This window comes from Monopterus albus, unplaced genomic scaffold, assembly GCF_001952655.1.
Source record: "Monopterus albus unplaced genomic scaffold, M_albus_1.0 scaffold18.1, whole genome shotgun sequence".
In the NCBI taxonomy this organism is placed as follows: Eukaryota; Metazoa; Chordata; class Actinopteri; order Synbranchiformes; family Synbranchidae; genus Monopterus; species Monopterus albus.
Genome location: NW_018127898.1, coordinates 635,460 through 653,771, shown reverse-complemented (window position 1 = coordinate 653,771; position 18,312 = coordinate 635,460). Strand labels below are relative to the sequence as shown.

General features: G+C 43.8%; 2 protein-coding genes across 2 annotated transcripts in view; one reads left to right on the top strand and one right to left on the bottom strand.

The window, feature by feature from the left end:
• Nucleotides 1-14,397, top strand: part of LOC109956302 (low-density lipoprotein receptor-related protein 1-like) — an 86,488-nt gene extending 72,091 nt beyond the window's left edge. The window contains exons 50-89 of the mRNA XM_020593298.1: nt 39-161; nt 246-362; nt 568-696; nt 824-946; nt 1,057-1,194; nt 1,502-1,689; nt 1,796-1,979; nt 2,069-2,154; nt 2,258-2,377; nt 2,547-2,734; nt 3,061-3,266; nt 3,354-3,542; nt 3,649-3,797; nt 3,893-3,986; nt 4,086-4,202; nt 4,296-4,415; nt 5,012-5,134; nt 5,327-5,452; nt 5,555-5,671; nt 6,343-6,449; nt 6,542-6,674; nt 6,769-6,891; nt 7,007-7,129; nt 7,275-7,412; nt 7,490-7,627; nt 7,748-7,867; nt 8,413-8,678; nt 8,788-8,969; nt 9,090-9,196; nt 9,282-9,401; nt 9,566-9,742; nt 9,880-10,020; nt 10,112-10,285; nt 10,475-10,636; nt 10,747-10,930; nt 11,048-11,155; nt 11,237-11,310; nt 11,414-11,507; nt 12,440-12,584; nt 12,693-14,397. Coding sequence (XP_020448954.1) covers nt 39-161; nt 246-362; nt 568-696; nt 824-946; nt 1,057-1,194; nt 1,502-1,689; nt 1,796-1,979; nt 2,069-2,154; nt 2,258-2,377; nt 2,547-2,734; nt 3,061-3,266; nt 3,354-3,542; nt 3,649-3,797; nt 3,893-3,986; nt 4,086-4,202; nt 4,296-4,415; nt 5,012-5,134; nt 5,327-5,452; nt 5,555-5,671; nt 6,343-6,449; nt 6,542-6,674; nt 6,769-6,891; nt 7,007-7,129; nt 7,275-7,412; nt 7,490-7,627; nt 7,748-7,867; nt 8,413-8,678; nt 8,788-8,969; nt 9,090-9,196; nt 9,282-9,401; nt 9,566-9,742; nt 9,880-10,020; nt 10,112-10,285; nt 10,475-10,636; nt 10,747-10,930; nt 11,048-11,155; nt 11,237-11,310; nt 11,414-11,507; nt 12,440-12,584; nt 12,693-12,833 — 5,594 coding nt within the window. The 3' untranslated portion in view covers nt 12,834-14,397. The remainder of the gene's footprint in view (nt 1-38; nt 162-245; nt 363-567; nt 697-823; nt 947-1,056; nt 1,195-1,501; nt 1,690-1,795; nt 1,980-2,068; nt 2,155-2,257; nt 2,378-2,546; nt 2,735-3,060; nt 3,267-3,353; nt 3,543-3,648; nt 3,798-3,892; nt 3,987-4,085; nt 4,203-4,295; nt 4,416-5,011; nt 5,135-5,326; nt 5,453-5,554; nt 5,672-6,342; nt 6,450-6,541; nt 6,675-6,768; nt 6,892-7,006; nt 7,130-7,274; nt 7,413-7,489; nt 7,628-7,747; nt 7,868-8,412; nt 8,679-8,787; nt 8,970-9,089; nt 9,197-9,281; nt 9,402-9,565; nt 9,743-9,879; nt 10,021-10,111; nt 10,286-10,474; nt 10,637-10,746; nt 10,931-11,047; nt 11,156-11,236; nt 11,311-11,413; nt 11,508-12,439; nt 12,585-12,692) is intronic.
• Nucleotides 14,398-14,438: 41 nt separating this feature from the next.
• LOC109956300 (E3 ubiquitin-protein ligase DTX3L-like) lies at nt 14,439-16,278 on the bottom strand. The gene is made up of 3 exons (XM_020593293.1): nt 15,210-16,278; nt 14,897-15,114; nt 14,439-14,790 (listed from the first exon to the last, which is right to left on the bottom strand). The coding sequence occupies exons 1-3, from the start codon at nt 16,017-16,019 to the stop codon at nt 14,721-14,723; spliced, it is 1,098 nt and encodes a 365-aa protein (XP_020448949.1). The 5' UTR covers nt 16,020-16,278; the 3' UTR covers nt 14,439-14,720.
• Between the last annotated feature and the right edge of the window lie 2,034 nt (nt 16,279-18,312).

Here is an 18,312-nt window from a genome sequence, read left to right as displayed (position 1 = left end):
TGATGTTTTGTTCAATTTATCAACTGTCTGTCTGCCAGGGAACGGGAAGACAAAGTGTCCGACGCCCTACTTTGCCTGTCCCAGTGGACGCTGTATCCCTATGAGCTGGACTTGTGACAAGGAAGATGACTGCGAGAATGGTGCAGACGAAGCTCACTGTGGTAAGTTTAGATACTAGAGGTGCAACAGGGTGTTATTCTTGAGGCTTGTATTTGGAAATTGATGCGCTCTTTCTGGCCCACTAGATAAGGTCTGTTCAGCCTCCCAGTTTGAGTGTGCGAACCACCGCTGCATTCCCAACCGCTGGGTGTGTGATGGAGCTGACGACTGTGGTGACAGCAGTGACGAGGACAGCAAGTGCAGTGAGTGCCGGGCACAAACACAAACAGGAGAACCAAACATAGTGCTAATTTTGTGGGATAATATAATCATACATTTAAAACCATAATGACTGGGATTCTGCTTCAGAAGCATTCCACAAATATAATAATCAGGTTGTCTTCACAGTATAAACTCAGAGCAATGAAAGGCATCAAAATCACCTTCAGTAACCTCTTTCCATCACAGAGACCAAAACCTGCAGCCCTGAGGCATTCCAGTGTCCTGGATCTCACATGTGTATCCCTCAACGCTGGACATGCGACGGGGACAAAGACTGTCATGATGGAGCCGACGAGAGCGTCAAAGCTGGCTGTGGTGAGTTCAGGCAGGAGCAGGATGTGGTCAAAATGAAAAACCCAGAGAAATGAAGGAAGGCATAAATCCATACCGCACCTGTTGGAGTGTAAAACTCACAAAGTCGCCAAATATTTGTGTGTCTCAGTGTTCAACAACACCTGCAGTGACAATGAGTTCATGTGCCAGAACCGCCAGTGTATCCCCAAGCACTTTGTGTGCGACCATGACAACGATTGCAGCGATGGCTCAGATGAGTCCCAGGAGTGTGGTGAGTAGACACGTGGCATCTTATTCCTGATAAAAAGCTGTCTCCTTCATGCACTCGCTTTGAACAATGAGCTCAAATCTTCTTTCGGGCTTTGCTGTTTCTCGCTTCAGAATACCTAACATGTGGACCCAATGAGTTCCGCTGTGCCAACGGACGCTGCCTCATCCGGTCATGGGAGTGCGACGGAGACTTTGACTGCCACGACCACTCAGATGAAGCACCCAAGAACCCACACTGCACTGACCAAAGTAAAAACCACACAGCCATTCCAGGAGCATGCTGCTTACTTTGACAGAAATTTTTGATATAATTAAATCAGTACAACTGACACTGAGCCAAGTTTAGCCAAAGGTTTCATTTTAATTTGTAGTCTTTCAGATGAAGAGCAGAACAACAGTACAGTAACATCTCGTGTAATTACATATGTTAATGCACATAAAAGTGAATGTGACACCTTTTTTGGCAACTGCAAAGTACTCTCATCACTTGGACCCAGATGAAGTTTCTGATATAGCATCCACACTGGTCGCCATTTTCTCTTCTTTCATGGAACAGTGAGGAAATGCAACGACACCGCGTACGCCTGTAATAACGGAAACTGCGTCAATGAGACATTGCTCTGTGACCGTAAGGATGACTGTGGCGACGGCTCAGACGAGCTGAACTGCTTCATTAATGAGTGCCTGAACAGCAAACTGAGCGGTTGCTCCCAGCTCTGTGAAGACCTGAAAATAGGCTTCAAGGTAAGTGAACACCATGAAATTCTGACTTGAGACCTCCAGTGAACAATGTGTAAAATAAACAGCATGCTTTGATGCTTTACCTGTTCTGTACTTTGCCTCCTCACAGTGTAGATGCCACCCTGGCTTCCGACTGAAAGATAACGGGAAGACTTGTGTCGACATAGATGAGTGCACAACCACCTATCCCTGTACGCAACGTTGTATCAACACGCACGGCAGCTTCCACTGTCTGTGTGTGGAGGGTTTCCAGCTTAGCCCTGTAAACCCCACGATATGCAAATCCACCTCTGGTAAGAGACATGACAGACTAATACAATTCAGGAACGTGTTTAAGTTAACTATTCTCTTCCACTCATATATGATGTCTCCATCCCTGCAGATGAGGAGCCCTTCCTGATTTTTGCCAATCGGTATTACCTGAGGAAGCTCAACTTGGATGGCTCCAACTACACACTGCTCAAACAGGTGAGACCTGCAGATACAGGTCCCAGTGACTAGAAAGTTCTGCAAACCCTCCTGCAGGGATTCATCACCAGCCTAGACTAATGCAGCTGCTACGGCTTGACAGGGCTTGAACAATGCTGTGGCTTTGGACTTTGACTACCGCCAGCAGATGATTTATTGGACAGATGTGACCACCCAGGGCAGCATGATCCGACGCATGCACATCAACGGCAGCGATGTTCAGGTCAGTGTAGCAGCATTTTGTCTAAAACATATAGGGGAAGTGAAATGTGCTGATGAATGAATTAAATAATCCTTTGTGTGCACGGATGTGCAGCAAAAACCAGAAAAATAATTAAATCCATCATTGTGAGGCAGATTCAGAAAGCGCGCATTGTTTACTCATTTGCTAGGTCCTTCATCGCACATCACTCAGCAACCCAGATGGTCTGGCAGTCGACTGGGTTGGGGGAAACCTGTACTGGTGCGATAAGGGACGGGACACTATCGAGGTGTCAAAACTGAATGGAGCATACAGAGTGGTTCTGGTCAACAGCGGCCTGAGGGAGCCACGCGCTGTGGCTGTGGATGTACGCTATGGGTAAGAGTGACAGGACTTCTGGAAATCTGGGCCAAAAAGCAATGGAATTTTTTTATTTATTTTTTTTTTTGAGTGGTCAAAGTTTTGTTTCATTATGTTTGGGTGCCTGGTGGATACATTTGACCAACACCATCACTTTATCAATGCTGCTACATTAAACTAGTTGCCTATTACATAGAAGAAATATATTTATTTGAGTTTTATTTGCAGTGTGTTTGAAATGCATTGTTTTAGCTAAATAACAGCCACAACACATCTAGAATTTTGTGGGTATTCAGCTCTGGTTTGTTATGGCCAATAAGCCTAATATAGCACATTCCTGTCAGGTATTTATACTGGTCAGACTGGGGTGACAGCCCCCACATTGGGAGGATTGGGATGGATGGCACCAACAGGAGTGTCATTGTGGAGGATAAGATCACCTGGCCCAATGGTCTCACGCTGGACTTTGTTAATGATCGCATCTACTGGGCCGATGCTCGGGAGGATTACATCGCGTTTGCCAGTCTGGATGGAACCAACAGACACACAGGTAACACACATACCATCACAGCGTGTTTGTTCATTTTTTTCAGTTGTTGCTACCAACTTATTTGTCTTTGCACCTGTGCCCCTGTAGTTCTGGCTCAGGATATCCCCCACATCTTTGCTATGACCCTGTTTGAGGAGTACATCTATTGGACAGACTGGGAGACTAAGTCAATCAACAGAGCTCATAAGACTCTAGGAACCAACAAGACCATGCTGATCAGCACTTTACACAGGCCAATGGACATCCACATTTACCACCCGTACCGCCAGCCTGAAGGTAAGACTAAATCACTTGCCATACACAACCACATGTAAATCATCTTTGTCCTGGTCCCAGTCTGATCTGTCTCTGTCTCCCTGTGTACATTTTCCTTGTTCTTCAGTGGCCGACCACCCGTGCCAGATCAACAATGGAGGCTGCAGTAACCTGTGTCTGCTCTCACCTGGTGGAGGCTACAAGTGTGCTTGCCCCACCAACTTTTATCTAGCAGCTGATGGCAAACAGTGCTTATCTAACTGCACTGCAAGTCAGGTTTGCCATCTTCGGGTTCTCATTTTTGACATTTGCTTGTATTAACAGGTTATTAATTTGAAAAAAAAAAATCACCCTCTCACCTGTCCTTTCAGTTTGTTTGCAAAAATGACAAATGCATTCCATTTTGGTGGAAGTGTGACACTGAAGATGACTGTGGGGACCGCTCAGATGAACCCGCAGACTGCCGTGAGTGACTGGTGCACCCTGACTGTGACAGATATTGTGTTGTTTCATTGATGTAGTATTGTTTTCAGGTTAATAATGTGATTTGTTTTCTCACTTTAGCTGAGTTTAAATGCAGACCAGGCCAGTTCCAGTGTGGTACCGGCATCTGTACCAACCCAGCCTACATTTGTGATGGGGACAATGACTGCCAGGACAACTCTGATGAGGCCAACTGCGGTACACAAACTTGCACATACAGTACTTGCGGAGAAATCTTTTTTATAACCTGTATGCTCTGTTGCCCATTCTTTGTTGTTTTTGTGTTCCCAGACATCCACGTGTGCCTGCCCAGTCAGTTTAAATGTACCCACCCTAGTCGCTGCATCCCAGGCATCTTCCGCTGCAATGGACAGAACAACTGTGGAGAGGGAGAGGATGAGAAAGACTGTCGTAAGTCCTCTAGCTCCTTTAGACTTTCTTTACTTTTTCAGTGTTTGCCCTGCAAGTGGTAGCACAAGGCAGGGATGTTGATCTTGCCCATGTCTTCATATATTTGAATAACCCTTTTGTCTAGATAAAGCTATCTATACAGTTTGTAGCCAGACTAAAATGTGTCCCAGAGGATGAACCCTGTTGCTCGATCTTTCCTCTGTTGCCACTGTTTCCACTTAATACATCTAATGAGCAGACAGGAGGTTTGCTAGACTCTTTCACACTCCCCAGAGGACCGCGTTCCATTTTGACCTTTCCTTTGACCAAATGATGTTGCATAATCTAATTGCCATGACATTTGCCAAGCACATTCATCCCCCACAGTGGGAGATTACGTAAATTGTTCTGTCCTGCCCTTCTGAGGTCAAAATTTACATTTTAGAACCTTTAACTGCAAGATTGTAAATACGGTCAAATGACCACTTTATCTTCGAATGAATGTTGCAGTCCCAAGGTGTGACTAGCAGAACTTTTGCATTGTAATCTTTTTAACTTGTGAAATGTATTAACAATACTAGGGAGTAAATGGTGCAGTCTGTCTGTCTGTTGTGCAGCGGAAGTGACATGCGCCCCCAACCAGTTCCAGTGTGCCATCACCAAGCGCTGTATCCCACGAGTGTGGGTGTGTGACAGGGACAACGACTGTGTAGATGGATCTGATGAGCCTGCCAACTGCAGTAAGACACAGCTAACTATCACTGCACCAAGCTGCACCTCTCCCTTAAAGCATGAACATGGTCTGACTGACTAGCTACAGTGAAAATTAAATCTAGAAAATAACGTGTTGAGAGTTTAAAATGAAAAAATAGTTCTGTATTGTGGATCTCTAGTGTTAAAATATCTGATCCATTCAATCCTCTCTGTCGCAGCTCAAATGACGTGCGGTGTGGACGAGTTCCGCTGTAAAGACTCGGGACGCTGCATCCCGGCACGCTGGAAGTGTGATGGAGAGGATGACTGTGGAGACTCTTCAGATGAACCCAAGGAGGAGTGTGGTAAGGATGAACATAGGAAATGGAGTTAGTCATAGACAAGATATCTGGTGATAAATAGAACTCAGGCCATGTTTTTACTCACTATGTCTGTCTGTTGCTCAGACGAGCGGACATGTGAGCCGTACCAGTTCCGCTGTAAGAACAACCGCTGCGTGCCAGGCCGCTGGCAGTGCGACTACGACAATGACTGTGGTGACAACTCTGATGAAGACAAGTGTGGTAGGTTGCTTCTGTTTTTCTTAAGTTGTGGAAGGACACTGCTTGCTCACACAGCTTACTGTGTGCACGAAAAGAGTGATTTATAATACGATAGGAGCTCAGACTCTACTGTAAACAGGTTATAGTGGTAAGCAATGTATCACCTTTCACTCTGTGTTGTGCTATATCTGCTCATGGTTGAGACTTTGGTTTCTTTTTTGCATTGAGTAGTTCTGTATCCATTTGCACATCTCACATCATCTCATGTCTATTTTGCATTTCACACTGGCCTGTTGCTGTGAGCCAGAGGTAGGTGTTTCCACAGTTCAGCTCAACCATTCACAACCTCAGTCCTTCATGTGCCCACAGCGTGTCTGTTGTGCTGAGCTTTTCCTTCCCTTTGAATCCCAGTAGACACTCTAGCTCCTCTGCTACATACAGTACAGTATGTTGAACCATCCTTACCTCTGTGCCCCATGAGTAAACCCTGTGATTTGAATTAGCAGCTTTATTTTATCCATGTATGCCTGGCTCTCACCGGAATACCCTGTGTTCTTTTCGTAGTCTGCTCTATTCCCACATTTTCTCTTCTCTTTTCCTTTCCATACACCTTTCCTTGCTCCTTGCCTCCACGCTTTTCCTCCTTAATTATCCTTGGTTGCCCTTCTAACCTGTCTTCTCTCTGTCCCCAGTGCCTCGTCAGTGCTCAGAGAGCGAGTTTGCCTGCACAAATGGTCGCTGCATTGCCGGGCGCTGGAAGTGCGACGGGGACCATGATTGTGCTGATGGTTCAGATGAGGTATCGTGTAACTATTCTCTTCCTGTTTGACTTTATGCTTTGAAATGTGACATACTAGGGATACTAATGAAAATAATTTTGTACTGGTTCAGAATGGCTGTGATGTGAAGTGCGACAGTGATCAGTTCCAGTGCAAAAACGGCCACTGCATCCCCATCCGCTGGCGCTGTGATGCTGATGTTGACTGTATGGATGGCAGTGATGAGGAGAAATGTGACAGTGGTGGTAAGGAACACACTTACCTTCTCCTGGTTGTTATACAGCAACTGCATTTATGTATCATTCATGTGTCTCTCCTCTTGTCTTACCATCGTTTTAGTTGGAAGACACTGCCCCATGGATGAATTCCAGTGCAACAACACTCTTTGTAAGCCGCTGGGCTGGAAGTGTGATGGTGAGGACGACTGTGGAGACAACTCTGATGAGAACCCAGAGGAGTGTGGTGAGAATCCCTGCATTTTATGTGTTGGCAGTACTGTATTCCTGAAGGCTATTTGATCCCCTGCTTGTACAGAATCGTCTCTCATCCTAAATGCTTCTCTCCTTCTGTCCCTTAGTTAAATTCCAGTGCCCACCCACCAGGCAGTTTCGCTGTCATAATGACCGCGTGTGTCTGCCAGTATCAAAACGCTGTGATGGAGTCAACAACTGTGGGGACAACAGCGATGAGCTCCACTGCCGTGAGTTTATACTTGTTTAAATTTGAAAATTAGAGAAAGACTAAGTAAAGTCACATTAACAATACAGGAACACATTTTATGTAAATTGCAGTTTGGCCATGATAATCAGGATAATAACTCTCTGCCACCTTTACTCCTCCAAAAGAGCATCCTACCACGCCAGTATGTCAAAAGGATGAGTTCCGGTGCACCAGTGGCCGCTGCATCAGTGCCACCCTGCGCTGCGACTACTTCAACGACTGTGAGGACTACGGCTCAGATGAAATCAACTGCAATAAGAAAGGTCTGTTGTGTTAATGACAGCGTACATCCTGCATGGTTATCAGAGTGAACAGATGCTCACTGCTTATTTGCCTCTAGACACGGTGCTGAATGACTGTCACAGTAACAGGACAGTTTGTGGAGATGGAGACGAAGCTCACTGTGTGGTGAACGGCACCGACTCTTTCTGCTCCTGCAAACCTGGCTTCCAGCCCAAAGGACGCAACAGATGTGAAGGTACCGTTTTCTCTGCCCTGGCTGAGTTTTTCACATGTAATTTTGTGTTATGGCTACAACCTGCTCCAAGACTTGAAACTATGTGTAACATGTGTCATGTGGCCTTGGGGCGTTTGACAGATAAGAACGAGTGTAAGCAGTTTGGAGTGTGTTCCCACATCTGCAACAACACTAAGGGTTCCTACAAGTGTAGCTGCCACAAGTACTTCACCAGAATCAATGACACCTGCAAGGCTGATAGTGAGTACTGACATTTGTTTGCTGTCCAAGCTTACATTTATTTCTATACACTTTGTACCACAGTCCTGCCCCGGGTCGGGTACCTGCAAAGAATGATGTGTAACAGGTAAAAAATATGTTTAGATTAATTCACAGGTACAGGCATGGGTAAAAAAAAAAATAGACTAAATGTGGGGGCAGGTAGCAAGTGAAATAAACATCATTTAATTTAAAAATATAGGTGCAGCATCTTTTTAACATCTAATCCAGCATAATTTTATCAAGCCTAAATAACCAATACATTGATTGAGTGGGCCAGTGGCACAACCTTTCATCCCTCAACTCACATCCAGCTAATAGGACGTCACTCAGACATCCAGATTTCATTTACTCCAGGTACATGAAATCTGAGCTTTGTGGGTGCGGGTTTTAAAAATTGGACTCACGCAGGAGTCTGCTGTGTACACTGAATTTTGCACATCTGTCTTAAGTGTTTCACATTTCTGCTCCACTACAATGATGTGTGCGTCCTTCTCCAGGCCTAATATAATTTCCTGTGTCCCCAGCTCCACAACAAATACTGTACATCGCTGATGACAATGAGATCCGGAGCCTGGATCCTTCCATGCCAAACTGGCGCTATGAGCAGATCTTCCAGGGTGACGCCAACGTGCGCATCGATGCCATGGACCTGCATATCAAGACAAATCGCATTTACTGGACAAACTGGCATACAGGGCGCATTTCTTCCTATGATTTGCCGCCTTCTTCCTCCTCGCCTAATAGCAACCGTAATCGACGCCAAAGTGACTCCAGGGTCAACCACCTGGATGTATGTTTGCTTTTGTGTTCTGTACATACGATGTAAACCATAAATGAGATATGTAAAGTTAGACCAGTTGTAGAGGTTCTTAATGCACTTTCTGGGTCTCTGTGTTCAGATCCCTGATCTGAAGATGCCCCGTGGCATTGCTGTGGACTGGGTGGCAGGGAACTTGTATTGGACTGACTCCGGCAGAGACGTCATCGAGGTGGCCCAGATAAATGGAGGACACCACCGCAAAACCCTCATCTCCGGCATGATTGATGAGCCTTATGCCATTGTGGTGGACCCCCAGAGAGGGTGAGCGGGGCTTGGAAGGCACAGTCAAATAGGAAAAGAAGAAAATTACAAAATGCATATGGATATTTAATTGAATGATAACAGCAGTGAGAAATGGAGCTTTTACTTTTCCTTTATTAGGAAAATGTACTGGGCAGACTGGGGGAACCACCCCAAGATCGAAACAGCTGCTATGGATGGAACCATGAGAGAAACGCTGGTGGAAGAAAATATCCAGTGGCCAACTGGTAAAACATACACAATTATACAAATACAAAGTGTGAATCATCGTTGTTTCAACCCTTCACTAACACAGATCTCTGTTTTGTAAAGGTCTGGCAGTAGACTACTTCAATGAGCGTCTCTACTGGGCTGATGCTAAACTCTCCTTGATCTGCAGTGTGAGGCTGAATGGCAGTGATGCAGTTGTGGCTGTAAACAACATTAAGAACAGTTGAGTGGCACATACAATGGCACAGATTGTGTTGTAGTTCATGGTGATGATTGGTCTTCATCGGTCGGGACTCCGGTCCAATTTGATGTGTGCAGACAATGCAGGATTTTAGCATGTATACTTCTGGAGAAACGTCCTTTAAGTTTCCTCTGTTTCTACACAGAGCTTCATCATCCCTTCAGCATTGATGTGTTTGAGGACCACGTCTACGGTGTCACCTACATCAACAACTATGTCTTCCGAGTGAATAAATTTGGCAAAGGTCTCATTGAAAATCTGACAACTGGAATGAACCATGCAACAGATATAGTTTTGTACCATCGCTACAAACAGCCTGAAAGTGAGTAGAGAAATGACAAAGCTTTCAACAGCAGTAATGTTCACTAAAATACAGACAGTGAGGATGAGAGGGCTGAGGCAGGGAGTTACTGTATGTCTCCTCATTTTTCATTCTGACTTTCTGTCTGTTTTTCTCAGTGACTAATCCCTGCGACAGGAAGAAATGTGAATGGCTGTGTCTGCTGAGCCCCAGTGGACCGGTCTGCACCTGTCCCAATGGACGCACGCTGGACAACGGCACATGTGTGGAGCTGCCTGCACCTACACTGTCTCCTATCTGTGAGTAAACACACAGACACCAGTGCACACACTCCCACACTATGGGCATTTGGATTAATTTGCATAACTGAGATGCTTTTTTCCTCTGCAGCTCCTCCCAGTGGTCCCTGCTTGGTCCAGTGTATGAATGGTGGCAGCTGTTTCCTCAATGCCCACAAGCAGCCGAAGTGTCGCTGCCAGCCTAATTATGGAGGAGATCGATGTGAGATTGACCAGTGCAGGGACTACTGCAAGAATGGAGGCACGTGTGCACCTTCACCTACAGGTAAGATTATCTTTCTTATCTAGTACAGCAGGCGATAATATTATTGTTAAGTACAATGTTTAAATAAGGCAATATAGGCTAAAATGCGGCTTTGTGGGCCATCTTTGTTTCTGTTGACCCATTAATATGGCGCATTTTTTCTGTCTTTGTCTTTTTTCTGTATCCCTGTGTTTGTCTGTACTTCCATAGGCTCTCCTACCTGCCGATGCCTGCCAGGCTTTACAGGGCCAAACTGCAACCTGCACACCTGTAAGGATTACTGCAAGAATGGTGGCAACTGTACAGTAAGCGCTGGAAATCAGCCGGCCTGCCGCTGCCCCCCTGACTTCCTGGGCGACCAGTGCCAGTATAGTGAGTGCTCCCATTGTGCTGCTGACATGCAAAAATATTCAAATACTTCTGCTGACCAATAGATGGATGATGTGGTTGGTAAGTACATATTTATGTATGTGTGTGAGCAGGAAGCTGTGAAGGCCACTGCCTGAACAAAGGTACATGTCTACAGAGCGAAAATGGCTCTCAGCTATGCCGCTGTCTGCCTCAGTACACTGGCAGCAGATGTGACATTGACAAGTGTCACTATTGTCGTGACGGCGAGTGTATCCCCAGCAGCAGCTTTTCTTCTACAGTGGACTTCACCTGCCGGTAGGAGCTCTCACAGACATGCTCCATCATCAGACAGACACCGACAAAAGAAAAGTAAACATGCAAAGCTGCCTCGCCTCTCCGATTGTCGCTCACACTTTCTTTTGTCTCCAACAGCTGCACAAATGGTAGAGTCCAGCCCAGCTGTTACACATGTGACACAAATGAATACTGTCCAAATGGCCAGTGCTCTATAAACCATGTCACTCGCCTTCCAGAGTGTAGGTGAGGAGCAGCAGGTATTCATCCAGAATTGTAATCTTTTGAGTCTGAATATCCTGAATATCTGACTTTGCATGTGTGTAGATGTGCACCTGGCTGGGTTGGGCATCGCTGTGAGTCTGTGGCTGACGACAAAGGTGCCCCAGGCTCAGGCGGACGTAAGTCAACACTTAAACACAGATGAGAGGTTCCTTGAATTTGAAATGATGAGGATGAGCTTAAAATTCTTCATGCACTGTTTTTACGTGTGTGTGTGTATAGGCACAGCCTCTATAGTGATCCCAGTGCTGCTTCTGTTGCTGCTGATTCTTGTGGTTGGAGGAGCGCTGTTCTGGTACAGGAGAAGGATGAGAGGGTGAGGAACAGTCGAACACATTCACAGCAGGAGACAGTGCAGAACTCTTTTTGCCTTTATATTCCCTAGTTCCCTCCTTCTTTCCTTTCTTCCATCTGCACTTTTCCTCTCCTCTCTGTAATGACATGTTTTCCTGTTCCTCAGGTCTAGCAGGCCCGGCAAAACCGGCTCCAGACGCTTGCGGTAATGGTTGCCAGGGTTTCACTTTTCCCTCCACGCCCCTGTTCAGTTCTGCATTCCGATGCTCTCTCTTGCCTTTCCCTCTGCTCATGAGTCTTGGTTGCTGTGCAGTGCCTGGTCCTGTGATGAATGTTGTACCATTTTCTCTGACGTTCATTCCTACAGTATCTCTCCTTTGTACTGACTTGCCCTCTTCAGAGCAGCTCCAGGGCAGATCTATTGAAAAGCTGCACTGAATAGATCTGTTTGTGTTCTAGCCAGTGCTGTAGATTTCTCATACTGTTGACCATCATTTTGTGCCATATTGTACTGTACCGTGTTGTGGTTTGTGTCGTGGTAGTGTCTCTAAGATGAGACATACAGTAGACACTGCAACAGCATTCTACCAAGCTCAGCTTGGAAAATGCAGTGCGAAAAATCCAGCATTTACTTGATATAGTCAAAGCAGTTATTCATAACACATATATTTATGGAATATATTACAAGATCCATCATGGGCCTGAAAGGACAACCTTTACATTAAACTCCCGTGTCCATGTCCACTCTGCCATCGATCTGTCCTGGGCTACATGAATGCTGGGTTTGTGTTAGTGCCTGTGTTGTGGCTTAGTTCCCTCAGCCTGGATGGTGATAAGAGTAATACAATGTCTCTTCCCTCCCTTCATAATGTGGCTGTGTCCCTGATTGCACTGTTTAGGCTCCTATAACCTTGAATAACATTGAAGATATAACTATTTTAATATTTTTTGTAGGGCGAAGGGCTTCCAGCACCAAAGGATGACCAACGGGGCTATGAATGTTGAGATCGGGAACCCTGCCTACAAGATCTACGAGGGTGAGCCTGACGATGATGCTGGGGAGCTCTTAGATGCTGACTTCACATTGGACCCAGACAAGGTAGAGAAAAATAAAATAACAGTCGTGCATACGGTATACACACACACACACACACACACATAACCTCCTGCACATATTTTCTAATGTGTGATTTTTGATCCTTTCCAGCCCACCAACTTCACAAACCCAGTATATGCCACTCTGTACATGGGAGCTCAGAACAGTCGCAACTCTCTAGCCAGCACAGATGAGAAGAAAGAGCTGTTATCACGTGGGGATGAGGAGCCCCTCGTGGACCCACTGGCATAGACTGTCCATTGACCTGGATCATGCCGTTCCAAACGGACCCCTCTTCTTGCCTTTTAAAGAAAAACAAAACTTAAAAAAAATTGGTAAAGCGTCAGAGAAAATTGATTTTAAAAAAGTGTGAACACTGTATAAAATGTACAAAAATGAAGGACTACTTTTATATGTGATTGCAGTATTATATTTTGTTCTTTTGAGATTCCTCTGGTCAAAATTGAATAACATTTTCTATGACAGATTTTTAATTTCCACTTTGTCCCTTACCCTTTACCTGAATAGCCACTACCTCTGTGCAAAATGAAATGGAAACAAGAAAATCAGAAGAAAAGATTCTATCATTGGAGCAATTTTAATTTTTTATTTTTGTATGAATTGTATAGAAAAGAAAAAAAACCATTGTTCCATTTCACCAGTGCCAACTGTTTGTTTATGTCGAATTTGAGCGGGAAAGGCAAAAGTCAAATCGGTACACATGTTGCATCGCTGGTTTTCTTAGCAAGACTATGTGAGACGGATTTGCGATAGCACCGTTTGTGTATAGCACATGTAAAATGTCACTACCAGATGGCAACGGCAGTATTTCCATGTAATTTTTTTTTTCTCAGAGAACAATGTTCATGAAATGATTGTCTTCCTTGTAATGAATATATTTTACGGTAGAGCGTACTATTGTACTGTAGGCTTTATACCGTAAGATGTAAAGCAGGTATGTTTGTTTTTATCACAGTGTATGACAGTTGGCGCTCATGTTGCTGGTATGGGAGTATGAGAGATGTTGTGGTGTAATTACTGAGCTGCAGAATGAGGAGGTCGGTCATCAGTTAAACATTCCAGACAGCATTGTGGCTGGATTACAGATGTAAAGAGATGGTACGGATGAATGTCTCCATGGGCAGTTTGCACATGCCCAGGCTTGCTAATAATGAGGGGACCATAGCAGATACCAGAATTTGGTGGGTAGTGTCATTTCTACACCTTTTAGGTGACCGTTCTTCCTCCAGAAGGGAAGAGAGGCCATTATACGATTATGGTAAACGGGGAGGGAGAGAAATGATCGATATGGGTGTTTCAGTTGTCTTTGTATTTTTCCAGTCAGTTCTCTCCAGATAAGGCCCATCAGGCTTTGTGAGTAGATTTATATTTCTACCTTTAGAGGATCAGAGTGTGTACATTCAGTTTTGTAATGACTTGGTCTTAATTGCATTACATTTGGTCCTTAGAGTTTCTATTCCTAAATAGCTCTCATCTCTCACCCTCCTCTGTGCCCTGCTGCTGCTAATGCTACCATTCTGGTCGCTCTGACACATCCTTACGCTCAGCCTCTGATCCATAATGCTGCTTCTGTCAGAAATGTGTCGGCCATATCTTAATGCATGTGAAGCTTACCACCAATCTTTAATGTTACTACAATAACAAGTTTTTATTTGCTTAGCTGTCAGCAAGTGTTATTTTATGCTGTTGTATTCGTCTAATTCAGAGAGAAGTACAATCACTTTACCTGAAGAACGTTTTTGCAAAATCACTGCATTTTCAGATTTTTTTTTTTAATTAGTCTTTTTTTAAAGAAAAAGAGTCTGAAGAGTAGGTTGATTTAATCATTTACTTCTTTTCAGTAGTAAATCTGATCATGTGTACTGCAGACAGTGAAATTAATGTATGCACATCAAGTTATAATTTGGGAAGAAAAAAAAATTAAGCTTAATCAAACGATTAACTCAAGCTGTAAATGCTGTCTAATGAACATCAACCCTTAATGATAGAATGAAAAATTACAAAGAAATAGCATACAATGATATGTGCATCAGTTGGTTTAAAAAAAAATCATCTTAATCTTTGAATGTGATATTAAACTTGTGACTACAACCTTCCAAAGCCACTCTGTATCAGTGTTCACTTGATGCCTTTAGCCTTCAGCTCCTCTCTGACTCTGCTCAGGTAGTTAGGGTCAGGATAACCAACACTGTGGAAACAGAGCATGTTAAAGGGTTAATATGTTACATTTCAGCAGACCCTAAAATATACATATTTATATAGTGAAGAAAAAAAAAGACATTTGGCTATCGTACTTCTCTGGTCCTCCTCCTGTGGACGTCTTGTGGTGAATGTCATTCCAGATCACCTGGTCATCCAACCCAGTCGTTCTGGACATCCCAATAGTGAAAATGAGTTTCTGGTCAAACGCCTTCTTCAACAGACACAGCACGTCATTGCCCTCTTTGTTGTCTGGAAGATATGCTGTTCTGCTAATACCAGAGTAGGTCCGTCCAGGATTAGGATGTTTTTCCTGCAAAGAGAAAATTAAGGATAGAATTGGCAGCCATGTTAAAAATGTATATACAATTAAAACACAATTGGCATTTTTTTAATATTTAAAATTACCATTTGAATTCCAGATGGAATATTATAGTCTATCTCTATTGTGCCATAGTCTGGGAATCCAGGCAGGGAATACCGAACTGACTTCCATGACATCTTTCCATCTGGCTGGTCTCCCTCTATTGGACCAAAGACATCTTTGCATACAGGACAGATGGGTCCCATGCTACTCACTGCCTGTTCCAGGCATTCCTCACAAAATTCATGTTTACATTTAAGTTGTTTCTTATTAGTAAATTTATCCATACATATAGGGCAGTTGTCGTCTTCACTGCCTCCTGCTGTTGCTCCCTCTTCATTGTGGATCGATTGTCCATTAAACACAAGTCCACTGGAGGCACCTTCTGACTGATAGTTGTTGTTCAAGTTCTTTGAGGGGTCAGTGAACCCACTGGCACCATACTGTTGGGTGAGGCTCATGGGTGTTGTTGTAAACCTCTGGAACAAATTAAGAAAAGCTCTGACAGCGTGGCTCTCCATCAACACATTTCCTTCAGATCTGTTGTAGCAAGCTTTGACAGTGACTTTGCCTTGACCGTTGTCTGATTCTTTAAAATCCACACCAAACTTTGCTTTGATGTCGTCTACGTGCCGACTGCAGGAGGTAGTCATCAGCCTCCAGTGGTTCTGCTCCATGGTTATCCCGTCATTAACAAGAGGGTCCTTGATGTTCATGCCAATCTTCAGTGGTGCATCTTGTGATGCCCAAGCAGACTCTCCAAAAGTAGTGCTGGTGTTTGGAAAGGTTTTCTGTGCTGCATTTAAAGATTTACTGAAGGCTGCTTGACTTTGGCTTGGCCCAAATATGGTCATGTGTTCAGAAGACAGAGTGAGCAAAAGCTTGTTCTCAGTTTTCTGGATGATTTTCAGTGCGTCCTTCCATTCTTCTGGATCTACGTACTTTAGAGGAACGATTGAGGCATTGGATTTATTTAAGCATGTCTGGACAAGGTCTGTGAACTTGGACAAAGCTGTGTGTGGGTCTCCATCTTGTTCTGGTGGCAGTGTCACCTTCACTTCTGCTGTGATTTTAACTCCATTCTCTTTCTCTATACGATTTATTTCCTCCTGGTAGACTCAGTGTCTCTCCATTCAGTTTCTGAAGCTCCACCAGGGCTTAATAAGAAGAAACACAAAATCAATTTGCCAAAACGAACTAGTTTTCAAGACCAATATTAACACAGAAAACTGTCAAAACGAAGATAAATAGTCGGTATGAAGACAGGTAATTTATGGTCACTGGAACAAACAAAAAACTCAAACATTCATAGTCACCTGGAGGAGACTTAAGACTTATCAGAACACGCCCATCTTCTAAGATCTTTACAACTGAGCAGGTTGTACCACTTTTCCTGATGTTGAACCATGATTGAAGAAGTCGCTGCATTTCGAATTCTAATTTCTGTGAGGGAGCATTCTCTGACCACTTCACTGAGAGAACAAGCTGAATTCCTTCTTCATCCTGTGATGACGTCTTTGAGGTCTGAAAACGTGTCAGAACCATTAACCATATGTTACTATGCAGGATAGCACCAACTCTTCTGGGATTTCCAGCTGAAAGGTCTGCTTTGAAAATGATTTTCTATTTATATAATGTCAACTGAACAAACCTAGAATAGAAGTTTACTTTAAGTGGGCTACCATTTTTATAAATAATAGGTATAAATTAAATAAGGTGTGCCATTTCGTCATAATATATTAAATAATTTCAAACATACAACAACTGAGGACAAACTGAATAAACACAAGCGCCACCCCACTGGTGAGTTATTTAGATAACTTTGCCATTTGAAGGTTTTGCCTTCTCATGATCCAGTACTGATAACAAACAACACAGAACAGGTTAACATACCATAAATAATAAGATAATGATGTAAAACAATCAAACCCAGGCAGAGATTGGCAAGTTGATCTTGTGCTTTCATTTTCATACTTTCATTTTCACATACACTCGCTGGAACTCGGCCTGGATTTTCTATTTTCACCTGTTAGTTACTAAAATAACTGCTCATAAAAAAACATGTCACTGCCAGTTTTACAATAAAAACCTGGATTTCAACAAACTGTTTACAGTGATATCTGTAATTTAAAGTGTAAGCACACACACATATACACACTCACTCACAAAAATACCTACCTCAGAAGGCTCATCAGAGGATGGTGGGGGTACTGGAGACTACACCAACAATGAGGGGGACAGGATAATTAAGTTAAAAATAAAGTTAATAATTTAGAAACACACAAATAGACAACGTACCGTAGCAGGCTCATCAGGTGGTGTTGGTACTGGAGTCTACACCAACCGTGAGGAAAGGCAGGATAAATAAATTTAAGATAAAATTAATAATAATAATGATGATGATACTACAGAACACAACCCCTTTGAAACAGTATTACTCCTACTGAAGATGGTCACTGTGAATGTTCATAGATACCGAATGTCCTCTAACAGTTGTCTTTAATCGCCTCCTTGGGTGTGTAAAATGGCGCTTTATAAATAAAAACTATTACTAACTTGTGGTACTAGTAGTAGTATTCAATACGGTTCTAGAGTCAGACAGTTTGCAGACTTGGCCAGAGTACAAATACTCACGGTGTCCATCTCCTCGACTTCGTCACTGCCTGACATTTTCTCTTCTTCCTTTGACGCAGAAAACATTTGTGATATTAACGCTGCCAGCTGAAAAGATAAGCGAATCTTTAGTTGGTGTTATATAAAACACTTCCCTCAGAAATGACCTGTATGTCAAACATTAAAAGGCAGGCCTACTTCGTTGTACTCCACTGCTAACACCAGCGATAGGAGTGAGGCACTGAATGAACTCTACCAGGCCATCAGTGAACAACAGACAGTGCACCCAGACGGATTCCTCATCACAGCTGGGGACTTCAGTCACACAGATTTAAAGGTTTTACTGCCCAATCTGCACCAACGTGGACTTTCCAACAAGTGTAGACAACACATTGGACCTTGTGTACACCACATGCAAGGGTGTATACAAAGCCTCCCCCCCTCCCCCACCTGGGTCTCTCTGATCACATCACCATCATGCTGAGACCTGCATACAGACCCAGAGTGAAAGCCATCAGACCAACACAAAAGGAG